Genomic DNA, 22,631 nt, shown 5'->3' on the forward strand with positions numbered 1-22,631 from the left:
GGGTGCTTTCAAAGGGCACGGCCGACTTCCTTCCCCGTCCTTCCGTAATCCGATGAGACCGATGACCTCGCTGTCTTGTCTCCTTCCCCAAAACAACCAACCAACCAACAATAATTCTTTTGCCACGAATATTTTGTTTCTCATTATTTTATTGGAAAGAATCACACAGTTAACAACGGGTTTTCCAGTGATTCTCAATTTGCTGGTGCTCAGAAACGGCATATATTCATATAGGCTTGAAATGAATGCCAATATGGCGCCTTACAACTCTGTACTGAAGGGAGACGGCGTGCGTGTGACGTAGGCGGCGTTGTGCCATCTCATTGGTCAACGCTCAGACGCACACTCAGAATATCTGACATGCCAGATATTGCTCTGCACGTTCGGAAAGACTCCAGAACGTGCTATTCCACGCTATGACGTCAGAAACTCGGCACGCTCAACGCTCAACGTTCGGATGCACGGTCCGTGTGCCGACGGCTTAACACGCATAACTTGTCAGCCGGTCGGTCGATGAATTGATGTGTGTGTAAGGCTCTTCACTTTGCTTTGCGTACGCCCCTATGTGCGCCTGGCGTTGCAGTGGCTGTGCTATGGTACTGACCGTTCTGTGTGGCCCGGTACTGCTGGTCGTACAGGCGGTAGACGCGGCCGTGCGCCCTCAGCAGCGTGTGGATGGCCAGGTAGTCGCCGATGCCGGGGGCGGGCTGCGACGGCGCCGCGGTGCCCACCTCAGCGTAGCCCGAGACGAAGACACCCGGCTCGTTGAACGTTATCCACCACTTCACCTGCGGAAACGCGCACCGTCAGCCGAGCTGCGGCGGCTTTGTTGGGCGGCTATCGCCACCTTCACTCACCCTGTCCCCGAAGTTGTCGAAGAGAACTCTGGCGTACTCCACGAAGTAGTCGGCGATCAGCCCATTGGGCCAGCCACCGAGGTACTGAAGCGCTTGTGGTAGATCCCAGTGGTACATCGTCACCTGCACCATAAAAATCATATTTGTGGTTAGCATCTGATGACACTTATCAAGCTTGTGCAGCTCGCACTTGTAACACTGTGCCACAAAAATCCACAGTAACTGACAAGTGTCTGATTATGAGCAATCTGCGTGGCGACTGAGCTCAAAACAATTAACAGCTGCTGTATGAACCTCTGAATAACACCGTCAGCTGTCTGTCTGTTTTTTCACTTATTTAATTTTCAGTGGTTATGGTGGTCAAGCCATTTTCATCAGGCCCCTAGATACAGGAAACGTAACATTAGCGTCACCTTCGCAAAAAACATAATGTCAATAGTAACTATTACGAAACAAACTTACGTTAGCTACTATTATACTGAACCAAATGATATTACATCTGTTTGTGTTACGAGCAGTAACCTAAAATCATAAAATAATCAGTTACTACAGCTGTTCCGTTGTACCATTCATATTTACAGTAGGAGCAGCCTGTCACATATATTGTGTAGGTATTTTATTCGTCACTCTTCTGATTGGTCTGTTGCGAATTCCTCTCCTGCACCAACCTCTTCATTGCAGAGTAGCGCTTGCTACCTACGTCTTCAAATATTGATTAAATGTATTCCAATCTCGGTCTTCCTCTATCATTTTTACCTTCTACAGCTCCCTCTAGACCCACGGAGGTTATTCACTGACGTCGTAACAAATGTTCTATCATCTTGTCTCTAACCCTCGGTGTTTTAGATATGTTCCTTTTTTCGGAAGTTCTGTGGAGAACCTCCACATTCCTTACTTTATCAGTCCACCTAATTTTCAACATTCTTCTGAAGACCACATCTCAAATGATTCTATTCTATTCCGATTTTCTCATAGTCCTTAATTCACTGCCATACAATGCAGTACTCCAAACGTATATTCCCAGAAGCTTCTTTCTCACATTAGACCCACGTTTGATACTAGTATACTTCTCTTGGCCAGCAATGCCCATTTTGCCTGTGCTAGTCTACTTTTTACGTCCTGTTTCCTTCGCTCGTCATATTTTATTTTGCTTCCAAGGTAGTCGAATTCCTTAATTTCGTCTACTTTGTCAGCGCCAAATTTGATATTAAGTTATGCATCTCGCTGTTCTCATGTCTGCTAAGTCTCATTACTTTCGTCTTTCTTCGATTTATTTTCAATGCATATTCTGTACTCATCAGACTGTTCATTCCATTCAACAGATTCTGTAATTCTCCTTGACCTTCACTGAAGATAGCAACGTCATCATCGAGTCTTATCATTGATATCCTTTGCATTTTAATCCCACTCTCAAACCTACTTTTAGTTCCGTCATTGCGTCTTCGATGTATAGATTGCACACTAGGGGTGATAGATTGCCTCTCTACCCTTTTTAATCCGAGCACTTCCAGTCTTATTGTTCCCTCCTGGTTCTTGTACATCTCGTATATTACCCGTCTTTCCCGATAGCTTACACCTCTCTACTCAGAATTTCGAGCATCTTGCAGCACTTTACGCTTTTTGCAAGTCGACAAATCCTATGTACGTGTCTTGATTTTTCTTCATTCTTGCTTTCATAATCAACCGCAATACCAGAATTACGTCTTTGGTGCCTTTACCTTTCATAAAGCAAAACCGATCATCATCTAACGAATCCTCAACATTCTTTTCCATTCTTCTGTATATTATTCTTGGCAGCAACTTGAATGCATGACTGTTAAGCAGAATGTCCATTAGTTGTTATCTCTGGAATTGTGTGGCTGATGTTTTTCCGACAGTTTGATACTATGTCGCCTGTCCCAAATTCTATACACCAACTAGAACAGTCGTTTCGTTGCCACAACCCCAATGACTTCAGAAATTCCGACGGCATGTTATCTGTCACATTTGGAAGTCTTCGAAAGCTCTTTTAAATTCTGACTCTAATACTGGATCCCCTTTCTTTTCCATATAGACTCCAATTTCACCTTCTATCACATGATCAAACAGTTCTCCGTCTCAATGTACTCTTTCCACATATCTGCTCTTTCTTCTGCGTTTAGTGGTGGAATTCCCATCCTACCCTTAATGCTTTCACCCTTACTTTTAAATTTACCAAAGGTGAGTGAGGAACGAATGTATAATGAAACTAGTTCATTTAGACAACTGAATCACATAGCTGAAACATCCAAGTAGTGTAGAAATAACGTACAGTCTTAGGCGTAAAACCTGGCTGCCAGCCAGTAGCCGTAGAGCCTAAATCCGAGTCTATCACTTAATGCGGCCAATACAACCGATCGCCCGTCAGAACTCCAAGTCGGGCCACACGCATGATGGGGGTGGCGACACAGGAAGGGCAGCCGGCCACCCTCTGAAACTTCCATAGTAACAAGGCCGACCCCCGTGTGGCAGTGGGACAAAGGACCAAAGCAAGTGATGAGGTGGACCAATACCTTATTGAACTGAGACCTGCTCAATTTGTCAAGCTCTTTCTCTTGAATAAATAACCCAATTTTTCTGCAATTGTAATCGTTTCTTTATCTGTACATATGCTTCACATCTCGTGATTTCCATCTGATTGGGATAATTCCTTTGTTGTGGGTCTTTCTTTTTTGTTCTTAGAGCGTGTATACTGAGTGTCTCTCCTGCGGGTTGTCAGCCACTTTTTCTTTGGTGTTTCCACAGATATTTGCAATTTCGTTTTTGCAATGTTAGCTGGAGTCAGCCCAAGCAAATACCGCTTATCACATCTTTCATGCGAAGCCCAGTATCCACGGACAGTGTCGTTTTGTATCTCGTTACAAACAAAATTATTTTTAAAGTGAATTTTACGTGCTCTCTAGATACAGGAGTCCGAAGTTAGTCTTGTGCGGTATTCGTTTTAGAATAATATTTCTTTTAGTCTATAGTCGGAATGTATTTATGAGTGCTATTCGTAAAGTAAGGAACGACAGGTCGCGAAATGGAAACCACAGTGAAAATCAAAACTGTTTTATTTGCAACAGTTAGCTACAACTTCCAGCTACTTATCTCCATAGTCGCCGATCCGACTTAGACGTTTGTCGTAGCGTTGAACCAACTTTCCAATACCCCCGTTATAGAAGGCAGCCGCCAATGCATTCCGCCAATTCTCTACACTGGCCTACAGCTCGTTGTCTGTGCCAAAATATTGTCTTCGTAGCCAGCGATTCATGTGAGCAGAGATGAAACTCAGAGGGAGACAACTACGGGCTGTATTGTGGGTAATCACACGTTTGCAATTGAAAACGATGCAGGAACATCTTCATAGCCCCTGCAGAATGCGGCTGAGAATTGTCTTGAAGAAGAAAACGCACGACGGTTATGTAATGTTGGCTGCATAGATTCAGGCGAAATTTCTCACCACACCCTCGTACTTGTCGGGAGACACTATTGTTCTAGGTATCTTTATGTGCTCCCTGTGTGCTCAGAACTAAAAAGAACGACTTAATGCGATCGACAGGCACACTAGAGACACTGCCCAACACACCTGTGCAAAACTTCATTGGATTTTCACTGTCGTTTCCCTTTCGCGACCGATCGTTCCTTACTTTCCGAATAACCCTCGTATTTGGCCTACTGGCTAACGCTTTCGGTACACAGTACTATCCTCAGGCCAACCCGTGGCATAGAATCAACATGTCCGTTTCCCAAGTAGGTGCGTCAAATATTTAAAATATGGCAGGATACTTGCCGCGACTAAACTTTCATTTCAAGCTGTACCTTCGTCTCATCTAGACCATTTTCAGTAAATAACAGAAGCGTGAGACATTTATCGCCTTCTGATTGGAGTTGATGTGATGACACCCTTCCTTACCACAGGCTGGATCCCGTTGTCCAGCAACTCATTGATGAGGTTGTTGTAGTAGTCGATGCCTGGTTGATTGATGACGTCGATGTCTCCAGTGGGCAGAATGCGAGACCAGGAGATGGAAAAGCGGTACACGTCTGCCTGAGGGAGAAAAAAATCGCAGCTAAGGAAAAATTAGCTATACAAACATCACACCCCAGTCATAACATTAAACATTCCAGACTTCAAACCGATCAATACCACATTTTCTTAAAAATACAAATTCAACTTCAGCATTAATAAAATCAACTTAATTATTGGTGGCGTATGTTGTTGTGTGTCGCTGTACAGAAAAGGTAGCTTAAAATGTAGTTCATATAGAAGTTTCAAATATGTTAAAAATAATAATTAAATACAATAAAAAACTGTGTAAGAACAAATCATTTGTTGCGTAAATTATTTGGAAATAATCGCAATGTTCATAGAAAAAAAAAATTATGTTCGCTTCCATTACGCCTAGCTAGTGCTAAGTGTAGGGAGAAATTTTTGATCCACAATCTAGCAGACGACATCGTTTCAGTAGAACGGATTAAATACACACTAATCCTTTTTCATAACATTTTTTGGGTCTTGATTGTCGCCCTAACATTCTTCTACGATTGTAATTTCAGTCTTTACGATAAAGAGCGAAATTTTTCCACTTGAAAATGGTCCCAGAGACTGAAACGGCAATCGAGGGATTTGTAAATAAAGTGATTTTTATAGTTAAGGTCACCGTGAAGTCCTTTAAAAAGATTCATATCGAATTATGACTATTAGCCATTCCAGCACGGCTTTCCGGATTGGGAAGGAGCGCCTGGTCCCCGGCACGAATCCGCCCGGCGGACTTGTGTCGAGGTCCGAGTGAGCCGGCGAGTCTGTGGATGGTTTTTAGGCGGTTTTCCATCTGCCTCGGCGAATGCGGGCTGGTTCCCCTTATTCCGCTTCAGCTACACTATGTTGGCAATTGCAGACAAACAAGTTTTCCACGTAAGCGTACACCACCATTACTCTACCACGCAAACATAGGGGTTACACTCGTCTGGTGTGAGACGTTCCCTGGGGGGGGGGGGGGGGGGGTCCACCGGAGGCCGAACCCCACAATAACCCTGAAAGAGGGGTGGGGCGGCGGAGGAGTGGACTGCAGTAGTCGTCGTGCGGTTGTGGACCACTGCGGCTGCGGCGGGGACGGAGCCTCTCCGTCGTTTCTGGGCCCCCGGTTAACATACAATACAATGATTATTTTGTGTTACTTGTGTGTCCTCGCGTGGAAATTTAATGGATACCATATCTTTTATCTTTTGTGAGTCATCAGCCTTCTGACTGGGTTGATGCAGCCTGCCACATATTCCTCTCCTGTGCCAACCTCTGCATTTCAAAGTAGCATTTGCAACCTACGTCTTCAATTATTTGCTGGATGTATTACAATCTCTGTCTTCCTCTACAGTTTATGCCCTCTACAGCTCCCTCTAGTACCACGAAAGTCACTCCCTGATGTCTTAACAGATGGCCTGTCATCCCGTATTTTCTCCTTGTCTGTGTTTTCTACATATTCCTTTTCTCGCCGATTCTGCGCAGAAACTCCTCATTCCTTACCTTATCAGTCCACCTAATTTTCAACATTCGTCTGTAGCATCACATGTCAGATACTCCGATTCTCCTCTGTTCCGGTTTTCCCACAGGCCATGTTTCACTACCATACAATGCTGTGCTCCAGACGTACATTCCCAGGAATTTCTTCCTCAAATTTAGTGCTACGTTTGACACTAGTAAACTTCTCTTAGCCAAGATTGCCCTTCTTGTCAGTGCCAGTCTGCTTATGATGTCCTCCTTGCTCCGTCCGTCACTGGTTATTTTGCTGCCAATGTAGCAGAATTCCTTAACTCCATCTGCTTCGTGAACATCAATCCTGATGTTAAGTTCGCGCTGTTCTGATTTCCACTATTTCTCATTACTTCCGTCTTCCTTCGTTTTACTGGCAATCCATATTCTGTACTCAATACATTGTTCATTCCGTTCAGCATATCATGTAATTCTTCTTCAGTTTCACTCAGGGTAGCAACGTTACCAGCGACTCTTATTATTAAGATCGTTTCGCCTTCAATTTTAGTTGCGCTCCTGAACATTTCTTTTATTTCCTGCTTCTTCGATGTACAGATTGACCAGTAGAGGGGAAGACTACATCCGTGTCTTACACTCTTTTCAATACGAGCGCTTCGTTCTTGGTCGTCCACTCTTGTTATTCCCTCTAGGCTCTTGTACATATTGCATATGACCCGTTTCTCCCTATAGCTTATCCCTATTTTTCTCAGCATTTCGAACGTCTTGCACCATTTTATATCGTCGAACGCATTTTCCAGGTCAACAAATCCTATAAACGTGTTCTGATTTTTCTTTAGTCTTGCTTCCATTTTCAACTGCAACGTCAGAATTCCCTCACACCAATCCGAATAGTCTTCTTGTTGCCACTTCCCTCAATGATTTTTGAAATTCTGATGGAATGTTATCTATACCTTCTGCCTTATTTGATCTTGAGTCCTGCAAAGCTCTTTTAGTTCTGATTCTAATACTGAATCCCGTATTTCTTCTAAATCGTCTCCTGCTTCTTCTTCTATCACATCAAACAAATCTTCCCCCTCATAGAGGTCTTCAATCTACTCTTTCCACCTAGCCGCTCTCTCCTCTGCATTTAACAGTGGAATTCCCGTTGCACTCTTAACGTTACCAACATTTATTTTTCGATTTCTTCACATTTTTCATGCAAACATTTCGTCTTAGCTCCCCTGCACTTCCTATTTATTTCATTCTTCAGCGACTTGTATTTCTGTTTCCTGAACTTCCCTGAACATTTTTGAACTTCCTTCTTTCATCGATCAGTTGCAGTATTTCTTCTGTTACCCATGGTTTCTTCGCATTTACCTTCTTTGTACCTACGTTTTTCTTTCCAACTTCTGTGATTTCCCTTTTTAGACGTCAATTCCTCTTCAACTGCCCTGCCTACCGAGCTATTCTTTATTGCTTCATCTATAGCCTTAGAGAACTTTCCGCGTTTACTTTTGTATCCCACTTCCTTGCTTATTGATTCTTCCTGAATAATCTCTTCAACTTCAGCCTGTTCTTCATCGCTACTTCATTGTGATCTGAGTCGATATCTGCTTCTAGGTACGCCTTACCATCCAGTATCTGATTTCGCAATCTCTGTCTGACCTTGATGTAATCTAACTGAGATCCATCCATCTCACCCAGGCTTTTCCAAGTATACCTCCTCCTCTTGTGATTCTCGAACAGAGTATTCGCTATTACTAGCTGAAATTTATTACAGAGTATTCGCTGTTACTAGCTGACATTTGTTACAGAATTCAATTAGTCTTTCTCCTCTCTCATTACTAACCCCATTCTCCTGTAACCTTTTCTTCTGCTCCTTCCCCTACAACTGCAGCCCAGTTACCCATGACTATTAGATTTTCATCTCCCTTTATGTACTGTATTACCCTTTCAATATCCTCATATAGTTTCTCCATCTTTTCATCTTCAGCTTGAGACGTCCGCATGTGTACCTTAACTATCGTTGTTGGTGTTGGTTTGCTATTGATTCTGACCAGAACAACCCTGTCACTGAACTGTTTACTGCAACACATTCTTAGCATTACCTTCCTAATTCCGTTATACCATTTTCTGCTGCTGTTGATATTACCTTATTCCCATCTGACTAGAAATCCTTGTTTCTTTCCATTTCACCTACTATGTTTAGATTGAGCCTTTGCATTTCCCTTTTCAGATTTTCTAGCTTCCCTACCGCGTTCAAGCTTCTGACATTCCATGCCCCGACTCGTAGAACGTTATCCTTTCGTCGGTTATTCAGTCTTTGTCTCATGGTCACCTCTCCTTGGCAGTCCCCTTGGCAGACCCGAAAGGGGACTATTCCTGAATCTTTTGGTTCAAATGGTTCAAATGGCTCTGAGCACTATGGGACTTAACATCTGTCATCAGTCCCCTTGAACTTAGAACTTATTTATTTATTCGTTAGGCATATACAAGGCAAATATTACAGTGTCATTACAATCCACCAGGAAATTACAACACTACTCAATGCTACTTACAGTTTTGAGCCAATCTATGGCTAGGTCAGGCAATTAATGTATGTCCTTCAGTTCACCACTATATCCTACCACTTCACACACCAGTAGGTGGTCCATTGTCTGGATTTCACCACATTCACACACGGGACTCTCCGCAAGTCCCCACTTATTCATTAGATGTTTGCATCTTCTCACGTTTGTTCTAAGGCGATTTAAGGCAACCCAGAGCTTCCGAGGGAGATCAAAACCATTTATCTTCTTGCTGGGGTCATCGATAAGCTTTTGGTTCTTGTGTGTCGCTTTGCTCCATGATTCCCCCCAGGCTAGCTTTGGGTCGAAGTCCTGTAATTCCCTGCCAATCTTCCAAAAGGGGGACCTAGATTTTAGCCTGTTGATGGGTGATAAGTCTTGGTGTATAGGGAGTTCTGGATTGTGTACGATCTTCCTATATATTCTTGAGGTCGCCATGGAGCGCCTTATATCAGGGGGTTCTATGTTGGCAAGGACTGGGAGCCAGTCACATGGGGTAGCGCTAAGTGTGCCTGAGATAATTCTCATCGCCTCTTTCAACTGGGTGTCTACTTTATTTACATGCGCACTTTTCGCCCAGACTGGTGAACAATATTCAGCCACGCTGTACACGAGGGCTAATGCTGACGTCCTTAGCTCCGCACCCCCATGATGTTCCGGCCAGTTTAGACATAATGGCATTTCGAGATTTTAATTTCTGTTTGGTGTCTTCCAGATGGGAGCTAAACGTTAGTGTACGGTCTAATTTTACTCCCAGATATTTGGGCTTATCTTCATGTCTGATATGCCGGTCATTCAGGGAAAGCTGTAGTTTCCTGTTTGAAGCTCTGTTATTAAGGTGCATTATGGTACTGGTCGTTTAATTGGGGTTGGGATGCAAATGCCACTTAAGGTAGTAGGTGTTCAGTGCTTCAAGGTCCGCATTCAATGTTTTTTCAAGATCTTCGAAATTTTTGCTTTGGTATACGATGGCCAGATCATCCGCATACGCAAATTTACGCGACCTGGTGCTCGGCATATCAGATATGTATAAATTAAAAATGGTCGGCGCCAAGGCTGACCCCTGCGGCAGGCCATTGTTTATGACCATGCTTTTGCTGCTCTTTCCATGGAGATAGACCTTGATCTTCCTGCCTGTCAGCATATTTTTTAGTAATGTGTACGTCTGATTGCATTTGATAATTCGAGTAAGCTTGAGCAGTAGTCCTTCGGTCCAGACAGTGTCATAGGATGATGTAAGATCTATTAATACCAGGCCCGTTTTCAGCTTGTTCTGATAGCCTTTCTCTATATATGTTGTAAGGGACAAAACTTGTTCACAGCAGTTCCTTCCCACACGGAACCCTGCTTGATAGTCCGGGAGGTTCGCCTCAATGTATGGTGCTAGTCTGGCCAGTAATATTCTCTCAAATAGTTTGTAAGAGGTACAAAGCAGTGAGATCGGTCTATAGTTCTTCGGATTATCTCCATCCTTCCCTGGTTTCAGTACCGCTATTACCTTAGCTTCTTTCCATAACTTCGGGAGTGCACATGATTTAATGCTTTCCGTGAAGAGCTTGGCCAACCATTTCCTCCCAATGGGTCCCAGCTCCCTCAGAAATTCTGGGAGGATTTCGTCGGGTCCGGCTGCTTTCCCTGTTTTCATTAGTGTTAGGGCCTGGGTAATCTCCTCGACGTCTACTGCTTTGACAATATCTAGATTAGTTGGATTATTGGCTAATTCCTTGGTTAGGTTCCTGGAGATCCTTTTCTTCTCCTCAGTCTTCAGGCGTATTTTGGAGGTCTGTTTCATGGCAGTCGCTATTTCGGATGGGCCCACACCCGCGGCCGATCTTCGTGGTGTTGTGGCACCACCCAGTTTCCGTAGTAGACCCCAGCTCTTCCTGCTAGAATGGGTAAAGTCCAGATTCTCCATTGCCATCTTCCAGCTGTTCCTACGTTCCTCGTTCATAGTGCTGATCAGTCGTTCTGCAGTCTCGCCCTCCCCACTCCTCTCATACTGCTCTAACAATGACTCACACTCCTCTGACCAGCAAGGAATGTATTCCCTCCGGGCCCCTCGGCGGATAGCCTTTAGGGCCCCTTTATATATCAGGTTTACAAACCTTTGGTAGTTCTCTGGACTTGGTCGTATTCGATTTATTGTCTTGTCAATAAAAAATTTATATTTCCCCCAGTCTGCTTTTCTCAGATTCCACCGTGGAATCGGGGGGTTCTTTATGATTGGGATGGAAAGGCCGATCTCCACAATAATCGGGAGGTGTTGGCTCCGTGGGAAAGCTTCGAGGACTCTTCTTGTAGCTTGCATTGGTACGCCCGTTGCGCCGCGTGTGACAAAGGTCAGGTCAGGTGTCGTCTTTGTGCCCCATACTTTTGAATTGAAGGACGCTCTGTCCTTGGGATCAAACAGGAGGTGTAGGTCCCGGTTGTCAGCCCAGTCACTTAGTCCAACGCCTTCCGGAGTGGATCTCTGATATCCCCATCTGGTGTGCTGGGAATTAAAGTCGCCGGCATAGATTGCTGGATGATTAGCCTGCGGTAAGATTCCTATAGGCCATTGCTGTGAAGGTGGTTTGTAGACATTGTAGATTGTCATATCTTCCAGTTTAATGCCTATTGCGTGTGGAACCGATTCCACATTGTTCTCGAGGTTTCCTAGAAGCTCATTTTTCACCAGGGTCGCCATACCATGTTTGTCGTGTCCTGAGTATCCCACATTGGTGAATCCTGGTCAGGTGTGTCTCCTGCAAGAGTACGACACTTACTCTTTCTCTTGTTACAATTTTTTCAAGGATTTCTCCTTTCGTCCTTGTGTAGCCTTCTATATTGAAGTGGCACACTCTCACCATCTTCGTGGAGTAATTCCGCTTCTGAATCGTTTGCCTTCTTGTGGGCCGGGAGGCATTTGAGCGTCCGGTCGCCGGAATTGTGTAGATTTTTGCCGTTGCATTTTACTGCAGCGTTGCGAACTTAGAACTACTTAAACCTAACTAGCCTAAGGACATCACATACATACATTCCCAAGGTAGGATTCGAACCTGCGACCGTAGCGGTCGCGCGGTTCCAGACTAAAGCGCCTAGAACCTCTCGGCCACACCGACCGGCGAATCTTTTGGGAATGGAGAAAGCATCATGACACTGTTTCAATTAAAGGCCACATCTCCTGTGGATACATGATATGTGTCTTTACTGCAGTTGTTTCCATCGGCTTCTGTATCCTCTTGCTGTTGATCATTGCAGATTCTTCCGCCTTTAGGGCTGTTTCCTACCGCAAGGACAAAAGAGTGCCCTGGACCTCTGTCATCTACTCTGCCCTCTTTGGCAAGGCCGTTGTCAGAATGAGGGAGCTTTGGCCGCTAACGCTGATTATCAATCAAAATTTAAGCGGTGGTGGGTTTCAACCCTTGGCAAAGGACGTTTTGATTAAGTGTCAAAGACGTTACCCCTTTTTTTTGTTTCTTTTTTTTTTAGTAATGTTTCCGCCCGGGGTCCAACCGGGGACCTTCCGCGTGTTTTTTTATTGTGAATGTTTTTATTTATTCATTTATTTAGTTTTATTTTTTATTTTTTTAACAGTAAGGAACTGAAAACTAGTAATTGCACTCGTTGCATCGAGTTGGGGACGCACGTAACTAAAAACATACTAACAGTTGTAGAAAAAGGCATAAAGAAAGAGAGCAAAGTGCGGGCCTAAGGAAACCATGAAACAAAACCGAGGGGTGGAATCCATACCACCATTAACCAGTGCTACATCTTGCACCGGTTGCGAAACAAAAACTGCAAAGACCTTTTCGCACCGGGGACAAAAAGAGGAAATGGGGCAAATACTGCTACAGAGTGTGAGGGTTCACGACAAAACTCTCCATCTGCTGTATCATTCAGGTATGACTTCTCGTAATGACCAAGGTAGATCCCACGTTGTACCTTGTAGTGTTCTACCATCGTCTTGTAATTTTAGCTTCTCTTACCCGTAATGTTCCAGCTACGTGGAGGGTCGTGGAAGGCACTCCACAAATAATTGGAAAAATATTATCGATACTTTGGGATCTTGCAATGTCGTTCCTGCAAATAGTTCCAAAAGTCTAAAGTGAACTTAGTGCCGTCTTGAAACAAATAATGCACTGCATATCCACGAAACCACGTGATTGCATTAGTTTTAGTGCGTGGGTAATACGTCTCATCCGGCAATAAGATAGTCTTGGGGTCGATATGCTTCGGCGTTACTCGAAGGAAGTACGCTGACATTTGCCTCACTAAGTGCCACACTGCCGCAGACTCGCCACAGCTAAGACGGAGTTCATCGTTGTCTTGAACGCCACAGCTCGTGCATGTGGGTGAGTCTACCATGTGGATCGCATGTAGCCTTGATCTGGTCACCTGCTTACCGTTGACAGTGATATACCACATCGCCGTGACGTCAGTGTCCAGTTTTACGTGGGGAATTGTCCTCCACACTACTCGCCAGTTGACGTTCGGGTGCTTCCTCTCCACGACGTTATCTGGTCGTCCACGTTGCAGGACCCGATAAACCGTCTTTGCCGTCGCCAGTTGAGTCGCTGGTAAGGCAAGTCGAACGTAACTGAGTTCGAGGTAAAAGACACTGATGTAGAAGAGCGAGGAGGGGACGTGGTGTATCGGCACAGGCGGCAACAGGGAGGGCGGTGTTAGTTCTTCTATTAACAAACTGGTCAGACTGTCCGGACGGCGGTGCCATAGTTTGACTAATGTGCTCACAAATAGGGCGACCGCTCTGTCATAAACGTGATAAAGGCCAAGCCCTCCCCGATCCGGGGGAAGGGTGAGAGTCTCATATTTGATCTTGAAAAGCATTCCTGAACTCACGAAGGACCCAAAAGCCGCAAGTATACGGCGAGCTAACATCACCGGTATAGGTAATATCTGGGCGATGTGCAGAATGTGTGACGCTAAATGTGTGCTGACATACTGGGTCCTTTGGACGATGTCCAGGGCTCGTAGGCGGTTGTTGGCAATTCCAGTCCGAACATTTCGTAAAAGCCGTCGAAAGTTGTGAGCAGCGGTTCGTCGTATATCGTCTGTAAAATCAATGCCGAGACATTTCAAACTATCTCTGAGCTGTAAGGGGGTGACACTGTTCTCAGACAATCCGACCCCGATGTTCATCGCCACCGATTTTGCGACGTTGATACGACTACCAGTGGCCATGCTACATTTCGCTATCCAATTCAGTGCGCTAGCGGTGTCGTCGCCGTTCGGATGACAATCACCAGGTCGTCAGCGTGTGCTTCACATCGGAAAGTTTGGCCTCGTAACATCATACCCGTTAGTCGTTGGCGCAGGCCGCAGAGTAGTGGTTCCATGGCCACAGCGTAAAGTAAAGTGGACAGAGGGCAGACTTGGCGTATCGATCGAGAAATGGTGAGGGGCTGCGTAGGTCGGCCGTTGACGATCACCTTGGACGTCGCGCCACGGAGTAGTCGCATGACGACAGTGGCGAATGGCTGTGGGTACCGCACATGTTGGAGGACCGCTTCCAAATAGTCGTGGTCCACTCGGTCGAAAGCTTGACTAAAATCGATTGCCGCCAGTGCACCCTTCAGACGACATGCCCTCGCCAGTGAGATCAAGTCACGATATTCACTGAGTGCTGTTTGAATATTATTGTCGCCTCCTAATGACGTTTGATCGGGTGAAATAACATTTCGTAAGGTCTGGTGTATCCGCGCCGCCAACAGTCGAGAAAAGATCTTAAAGTCGCAGTTCAATAGCGTCAACGGGCGGTAGTCCTGCAGTCGTGAGCCACCAGACGGTTAGTGAATAGGAATAATCATCCCTTCCACAAGGGCCGCAGGGAGCGGAACTTCCGGGGACAGTAGTTCGCGACAGATGTCCGTCCATCGGAAGGCTAATAAATATTGAAAAGTCCGGTAAAATTCCAAGGGGAGGCCATCAGGACCCGGAGACTTGTTGACAGCTCCTTTTCTAATGGCGTCGATCACTTCTTGTTCTGTAATTTCTTCCTTCAAGGCCGCTTTCATTGCCGGGGTGACGGTGCCGTAAATCGTCTGAGAGACGTCCTCCAGTGCTGTCGGATCAGGGTTCTGAGTGGAATAGAGTTGGGAATAATGATCGTAGAACGCTGTGTTTATGTCTTGTTGCGTGGTGAGGCGACGACAGTCCTCCGTGTCGATGAAGCGTATCAGCGCTCGTTGGCGTCGTTTACGTTCACGAAGGACGTGGAACATCGACGGGCGTTCGCTCGGTATCCGATCCTGCGTCCTCGAGCGGATGACTACCCCCTCTAGGTGGCGTCGCATATGAGCGATGATCTGAGCCTTAGCACGGTGTACCGCCGTTTGCCGTACCGGAGACGGCGCCATAGCATCGCAGTCGCGCAGTACCCTGAAGTATAAGTCGAGTGTATGTCTACGCCAAGCAGCGTGGTCGCGACCGTACGTTATCAACGTTCTCCTCAGTGCCGGTTTGGCGCAGTCCAACCACCAGCGGATCGTTGTGGGATATGCACGGAGGCGATTTTCACACGAATGCCACGTATCCTCAACGGCTTGGCGGCAATCCGGGTACGACAGGTGAGCGATGTTTAATTTCCACGGGCTGCGGCTTCTCCACACTTGTTGCCGCCGCAGAGTGACAGCACAAATGTAATCTGAGTGGTCCGAGAAGGCTGCAGGCCACAGTTCCGCGTCCTGCGTTCCAGCGGCGAGAGAGCGGGACACATAAATCCGGTCGATACGTCTGGAAGAGTGACTCGTGAAGTGTGTGAATCCCAGTCGGTGGCCGTGAAGGTGTTCCCAAGTGTCCACCATCTGCAGGTCTCGAGTTCCGGGCACGGATTATGTCGTGGGAGTTGAGCTCTGGGCGCCAGTACGCAATTGTAACCGCCTCCAAACACCAGATGGTCGTGGCGGCCTTGGAAGAGCGGGGCGACGTCTTCCGCAAAGAATCGTGAACGTTCGCGACGCTTGTCCGTCCCGGAAGGTGCGTAGATATTGATAAGGCGGACACCCAGTACTGTGAGTGCCATTCCTCTTGCCCCAGGCAGAAACAGCATATCGTCCGCCACTATCCCTTCCCGAAGAAGTACAGCGACACCGCTGCCTGTAGGGGAAGCTGGAGAGACGCAAGCATCGTAACCGAACATGTCTGGGAAGTCGTCGACGTACACTTCTTGGAGAAGGGCCATATCGATGAAAGCAGAGTTCAACATATCCTGAAGCCAGGATAACTTAGCGCGCGTCCGTATAGTGTTGATGTTTATAGTTTCAACGCGATATGTTTGAGGTCTATCCATAGCACCCGTGTTGGCCATCAATATCCTTGTAAGGCTGTCTCGTCACTGTATCTGATGGCGGGAAAGGATCAACACTGGTGGGGTAAATTCCCCCGCGTGTAGTCCGACACGATGGGCAAGGAGTTTTCCTCACAGTCGTCCTTCCAGTCGCCACGAAATACCATCGGCTGTTGGTGGCTGTTAGTGGCTGCTGTGGCACTCGACGCTGACTCCATCGGCTCTACTAGCTGGGAATCGGCAGCGGCTGTCTGCTTGTGATCCTGCTGTTCTGTGGGGTCTGAGGGGCTGAAGCCGTCACCACGGCGATCTGTTGAGTTTGATGTTACAGCGGCCTCTGTACCGCCGGTACCGTCGTCGGAGTGTCCACAGTCCATATCAGACGATCGCTGCAAACACTCGTCAGATGGAGCACGCCGCCGCCTCTTGTGTTTTCGTGGGGAACGCTGTTTACGGACGTGTGTTTCAATATCCGAATGTGGGTGGATTTCTTCAGCTGCTCCCATGTCTGGAAGAAAAGCCGCTGTCGGCACAACCCGTGGGTCGATGTCCATCCTGTCATCCACGCCTTCTTGCAAGGTCGGTCGATGATTATCTTCAGGTGGGGGCGCCGTTGTAGAGGCCGGATCCTGTACTGCAGAATCCATCATGGTCTCGCTATCAGGGGCGGCTATCGGACTAATGTGCTCAGCATCAGAAAGGGTTGCTGCCCGTGCAACTTCGGCGTAATTGAGAGGAAGGGTCGTCACCGTTGGAGTCATAGATTCACCTGTCGGGATTTGAGTAAGCCGTCGTCGGAGACAATCCGACCGGACGTGCCCTTCTTGGCCACGACCAGAGCAAGTGCGTGGCTGCCCGTCATACATAATGATCGCCCTACATCCGCCGATGACAAGATATGACGGTACATGTTTGGTCAGTTCAATTTTGATCTGTCTTACCCCGTTAAGAACGGGGTACGTTGTAAAGGTGGTTCCGCCGGCCGGAGTGGCCGTGCGGTTCTAGGCGCTACCGTCTGGAACCGCGTGACCGCTACGGTCGCAGGTTCGAATCCTGCCTCGGGCATGGATGTGTGTGATGTCCTTAGGTTAGTTAGGTTTAAGTAGTTCTGAGTTCTTGGGGACTGATGACCACAGCAGTTAAGTCCCATAGTGCTCAGAGCCATTTTGTAAAGGTGGTCCATTTTTCGGCCATATGGCTGACCACTCTGCCGTACGGCTGGAAAGCCGCGGTGACTACGTCCGGTGGTACTTCGAATGGGAGTTCGAAGACGCGAATCGTACGGAGGCCAAGCCCCGCGTGATCGATAGAGACCGCCCCAATATGGCCATCAGAATGTTTGAATTTAAGATGGTTCGCATGTGCGCGCATGATTTTGTTGCACACCTCGTCACTTACTAACTTGACGTAGACAACACTGCTCGTGATAGAGAGATGGATACCAATGATGTCTCGCGGTTCAATTTTAACGTCGTCACGTAGAAAACGTTCCACTTCAAAAGCTCGCGGTCGTGCATGATCGGGTTGAAAACTGATCTCGATGGTGGTTTGTCTATATGAATGTGCCATGTTGCGTCGGTAGTGATGGACTCTAAACTAGCGACAACGCAGTAGTAAACAACTACGGGCACTCGCGACCGCGCGGACGGGACGTAAACAAGACGTCCTCGCCGCAGCACTGCGGAAAGCAGACTGTCCGTAAACCACGGGACTCCAAGTACTACAGTAAAAACAAATCAGCCGATTTACCAATGCCATATCGCGTAATGCTAATGGTTGTGATTTGTTGTATCCTTTCGTCCAGAAAAATCAAATCACCTTGTCGCTGATTCTTACTTCGCATCAAAACAAGGCACATAACGTCATTTTAATTCACTCACATTGATGGCTTTCAGCATTTGTACATCCTCCTTGTATTTGTGATAAGAGTCGCACGTCACATCTCCATTGTCTCCATTGTTTCCATATTCTGGATGTTCGTGCAGCATGTGGTCCCAGATACTCTCGCCTTTGCCTGTAAATGACACAAACCACATTTGACATGGTATTACTAGACAGTTTTTGATATGTAAAGTGCATGGATAGAAAGACTGAAAAAATGCTAAGTTGCTTCAAATTAGTCGAGATAAGAGGAGTGTTAAAAAATTAGCAGTGTGAAATAAGGAATTTTGAATACTATTATAACACAATCTGGTCCATATGAAGTTCCCTATGTGCAAGTAATAAAAAAAGTAATATTTTATTTTTTAATAACAAATCTTTTTTGCTGCCAGAGGAGATGCCGTTATCCATTATTGTCGTTTCATGATGTCACAGAAGAGAAAATAAACACTGCGCGATACCAGAATGACAGAGATCATACTTTAGTAGAACTTGCCGAGAAGAACTACTTATATCTCCTTAGCACATTTTTCAACTAGAAAAAAGAAAAGAAAAGAAATCTGGTGAGGAAAAAAGGAGCAAAAATGAAGCTGACTAAGGTTTACCAAACAATAAAGAAATTGTACAGATTGTGACGACGCCAACACATTTTCGAATTGCAAGTGACTATATAATCTCGCAAGATAGAGGGTAAAATTGATAACAAGTTAGAAACGAAGTAACTGAATGTTGAGTACTAGAATTTATTTAAACCAGATTAAATCAAGTGGCAGATTCAACGTCTTTGAAAACGTAGGCTATACAAATATAAACGAAGAGGGCAATTACTTAAGAAAGATACTCACGCAAACAGCAAATCTTCCAGGTACAAGAAAGAAAATGAGAAGAACATCTCAGCTGGAATGCATCAGCTATTAAAGAAGTAGGTTACAGCATCAAGTAAAGGAATTTGACAGAATATGCTGCATTAATTAACCTTGAGGCTTGATAAGCAACACAGGATCATAGACTTTTCCACGCGATGTGCAGATTCAGTGTTGACGTAAATATCTACATCTAAAACCAGCACATCACTGACAACGGCTGCATAAAAGTGTTCTACACCATTCGAATTTTTCAATGACTAAACAGTGTTGGTGTATCTGTAATCATGTGGTGTTCTGTCTACAGTGTGTGTGTGCGTGCAAGCAAACAAATACTCTAACATGACCAACTTATTTTATGTAAGTATGACCTGGCATTATGGTGTAAACTATAGGCCAATAAATTCTGGTCAAATGCAAGTATGGAGAAATAAAAACAAAAATTACATCAGCAGTCGACACTGGAATATCCAGTCTTCTTCTTCCTTCATGGGGTGGACTTACTTCATGTTCTGTCTTTACTGAAGTCACGTGTTCCTTGATTGTTCTACATCTTTCTTTCCTTTCGGTTCAAAATTAATTACTTGTTTAGTTAATCTGCCTTCCCCCATTGTATTGGTATATTGCTTTCATTTTATGCATCCTTGCTCTATATTTACACAATATATTCTCTATGCCAAAAAAGAAACGACGCACCACGGAGAAATTATCCGAATGATATTAAAATCGGTACATGTGATGTTCATGTACTGACAAACACATGATTAAAGTTTCAGAAAAATTGGATGATTTATTCAAGCGAAAGAGCTTCACAAATTGAGCAAGTCAATAAAGCGTTGTTCCACCTCTCACCCTTAAGCAAACGGTTATTCGCCTTGGTATCGATTAACAGAGTTGCTCGATGTCCTCCTGAGGGATGTCGTGCCAAATGCTGTGTGATGGCGCGTTAGATCGCCAAAATCCTGAGGTAGTTGGAGGGCCCTGCCCACATATTCCATACTTCCTCTGTTGAGAGAGATCCGGTGACCTTACTGACCATGGCATAGGTTGATAAACATGAAGAAAAGCAATAGAAACCCTTGCCATGTGCAGGCGGACATGATCTTGTTGAAATGTAAGCCTAAGGTGGCTTGTCATGAACGGCAACAAAACGGAGCTTAGACTATCGTAGACGTGCCGCAATACTGTAATAATGTCTCAGATGACAACCAAATGGCTCCTGTTATGAAAAGAAATGGCACCCCACACCATCACTGTTGGTTGTCAAGCTGTGTGGCAGGCGAAAGTCAGGCTGGAATCCCACAACTATTCGGAGAGTCTCCTGACACGCCTCGGTGGTTGTCTGGGCTCGGTTCGAAGCGGGACTTATCGCTGAAGACGGTTCTTCTCCAGTCAATGAGATTCCAGGCCGAGGACGTGTACGGAGACGCCCCAAACAACGGTTGGATACCGGCCTGAGTGTCGCCCTCCACACAGCCATTAACCAGGAGTGATGGTTCAAAATGGTTCAAATGGCTCTGAGCACTATGGGACTTAACATCTATGGTCATCAGTCCCCTAGAACTTATAACTACTTAAACCTAACTAACCTAAGGAAATCACACAACACCCAGTCATCACGAGGCAGAGAAAATCCCTGACCCCGCCGGGAATCGAACCCGGGAACCCGGGCACGGGAAGCGGAGTGATGGTCTGGGGTGCCGTTTCTTTTCATAGCAGGACCTCTTCGGATGTCATCCTCCGCACCCTAAAGCCGTCTGCACACGGACCGTGTTGTCGAACGTTAACGTTGAGCGTGCCAAGTTCAACGTGCAGCTGAACGCTCAGGAACGATGCGACTTGTGCATACGGTACGTTGGCCCCTGACGTGGTATACGCGATCGCAACGCACTCCAGCGGCAGTTGAGGGATGTTTCTAGTTCGTAAATCACACTGTTACTCAACGGGCCCGCGTAAAATTCCCATGTTAGCTCTATTAGAACGCACATTTCCTCCATCGTCCACGAAAAGGTAAGTACCATGTCCAGTCTATAAGGATACAGGCTTATGAAAGTTCTATTACAAACAGTGCGGTACAAATTTGGAATACTTCTCCGCATAAGAATAATAAATAATGTTTATTATTTCATCATTCTCACGTTTTAGTAAAACCCCAAGGTCAAAAAAAGAGTAGAAGCTTTGCAAATGTGTTGCTATGGAAGAATGTTGAGGATTAGATGCACAGGGAGAATAATTAATGAGGAGGTATTGAAGCGAATTGAAAAAAAAGACAGTTATGTCACAATACGATTAAATGAAGAGATCGGTGAACTGGACGCATCCTGAAGCATCAAGGAATCGTCAGTTTGGGGAAAGGTGTGATGTTTTTGTGTGAGGGTGAGCATTAAAATTGTAGAGGAAGGTCTAGGCTCAAACGCAAGGAGCGGATTCAAATGGATGACATGGATGTAGGTGGCACTAGTTATGCTGAGTGCAAAAGTTTACACATGATAGAATAGCGTGGAGTGCTGCGTCAACAACAATAATAACAACTTAATAATAACAAGTTAGAAATGAAAATAGCACAATGAGCCATTTGCAAGCTTTGCTCGAAGTTATCAAAAGGAGAAATTAGTACGAATTGCTACTTTGCCTGATATTCATAAATGTTGGGAAATTTTCCGAGTTAATTTTAACAAAATGTTTACCAACAGCTCTTGGTTTAGCCTGTGGTGGGTTGATCACTGTTCCTAACCAGTAGCAGAATCTTTGCAACATGTGAATTACGAAGCGTAAAAGAAAAAGGAGCAAAATGTCTTTATACAAGTAGCGCAAGCTGTCTAGAAGATTAAGCCAATCGAACAGTCACTCCGCAAAAAAAGGTAAACTTACATTTACATAACTTCAAATATTATAGTATATAATTATATTAAACTAATAATAAAGTATCAGAACCTAATAAAAACGCGAATGTTAGGAAAAAAAATTTCGAAGTGTCAAGACGCTAACTACCGCCCCGATGAACAACTCACTATAAGACGGTGATTCCATCCATTACGTTAAGCCAACAACACACATGTACTTGTAAGCATTGTAAGTTACTCCTTGCTGAAAACCTTAATCGTAGATATGTTATTAATTGAAATTTAATTATAACAAATTATACCAAGAACAATGCGTTTTGGGTGGATCTTCAGGGTGTCGCTGCCTTCAAATAGCCTACTCTCATAATACGCAAGTTACAATAATTCTTTTGCCACGAGTATCATGTTTCTCATTATTTTATTGGAACGAATCACACAGTTAACAACGGGTTTTCCAGTGATTCTCAATTTGCTGGTGCTCAGAAACGGCATATATACATATAGGCTTGAAATGAATGCTAATATGGCGCCTCACAACTCTGTACTGAAGAGAGACGGCGTGCGTGTCACGTAGGCGGCGTTGTGCCATCTCATTGGTCAACGCTCAGATAGATGCACGCTCAGAATGTCTGACATGCCAGATATTGCTCTGCACGTTCGGAAAGACTCCCGAACGTGCTATTCCACGCTATGACGTCAGAAATTCGGCACGCTCAACGCTCAACGTTCGGATGCACGGTTCGTGTGCCGACGGCTTTACAGTACAGCAGTACGTCGACGATTTTGTTACCTCTCATAGCAAGCCATCCTGGGTTAACATTTCACCAAGAAAATGACCGCCGGCACACGCAAGAGTTTCTACTGC

General features: G+C 45.4%; 1 protein-coding gene across 1 annotated transcript in view; it reads right to left on the reverse strand.

The window, feature by feature from the left end:
• Positions 1–22,631, reverse strand: part of LOC126198908 (myrosinase 1-like) — an 85,154-nt gene that overhangs the window by 40,316 nt on the left and 22,207 nt on the right. Inside the window, exons 2-5 of the mRNA XM_049935535.1 lie at positions 18,060–18,193; positions 4,771–4,905; positions 858–980; positions 605–788 (exon numbers count right to left, since the gene is read on the reverse strand). Of these exons, the coding sequence (XP_049791492.1) occupies positions 605–788; positions 858–980; positions 4,771–4,905; positions 18,060–18,193 (576 nt within the window). The remainder of the gene's footprint in view (positions 1–604; positions 789–857; positions 981–4,770; positions 4,906–18,059; positions 18,194–22,631) is intronic.

The sequence above is a fragment of the Schistocerca nitens genome, chromosome 8 (assembly GCF_023898315.1).
Source record: "Schistocerca nitens isolate TAMUIC-IGC-003100 chromosome 8, iqSchNite1.1, whole genome shotgun sequence".
In the NCBI taxonomy this organism is placed as follows: Eukaryota; Metazoa; Arthropoda; class Insecta; order Orthoptera; family Acrididae; genus Schistocerca; species Schistocerca nitens.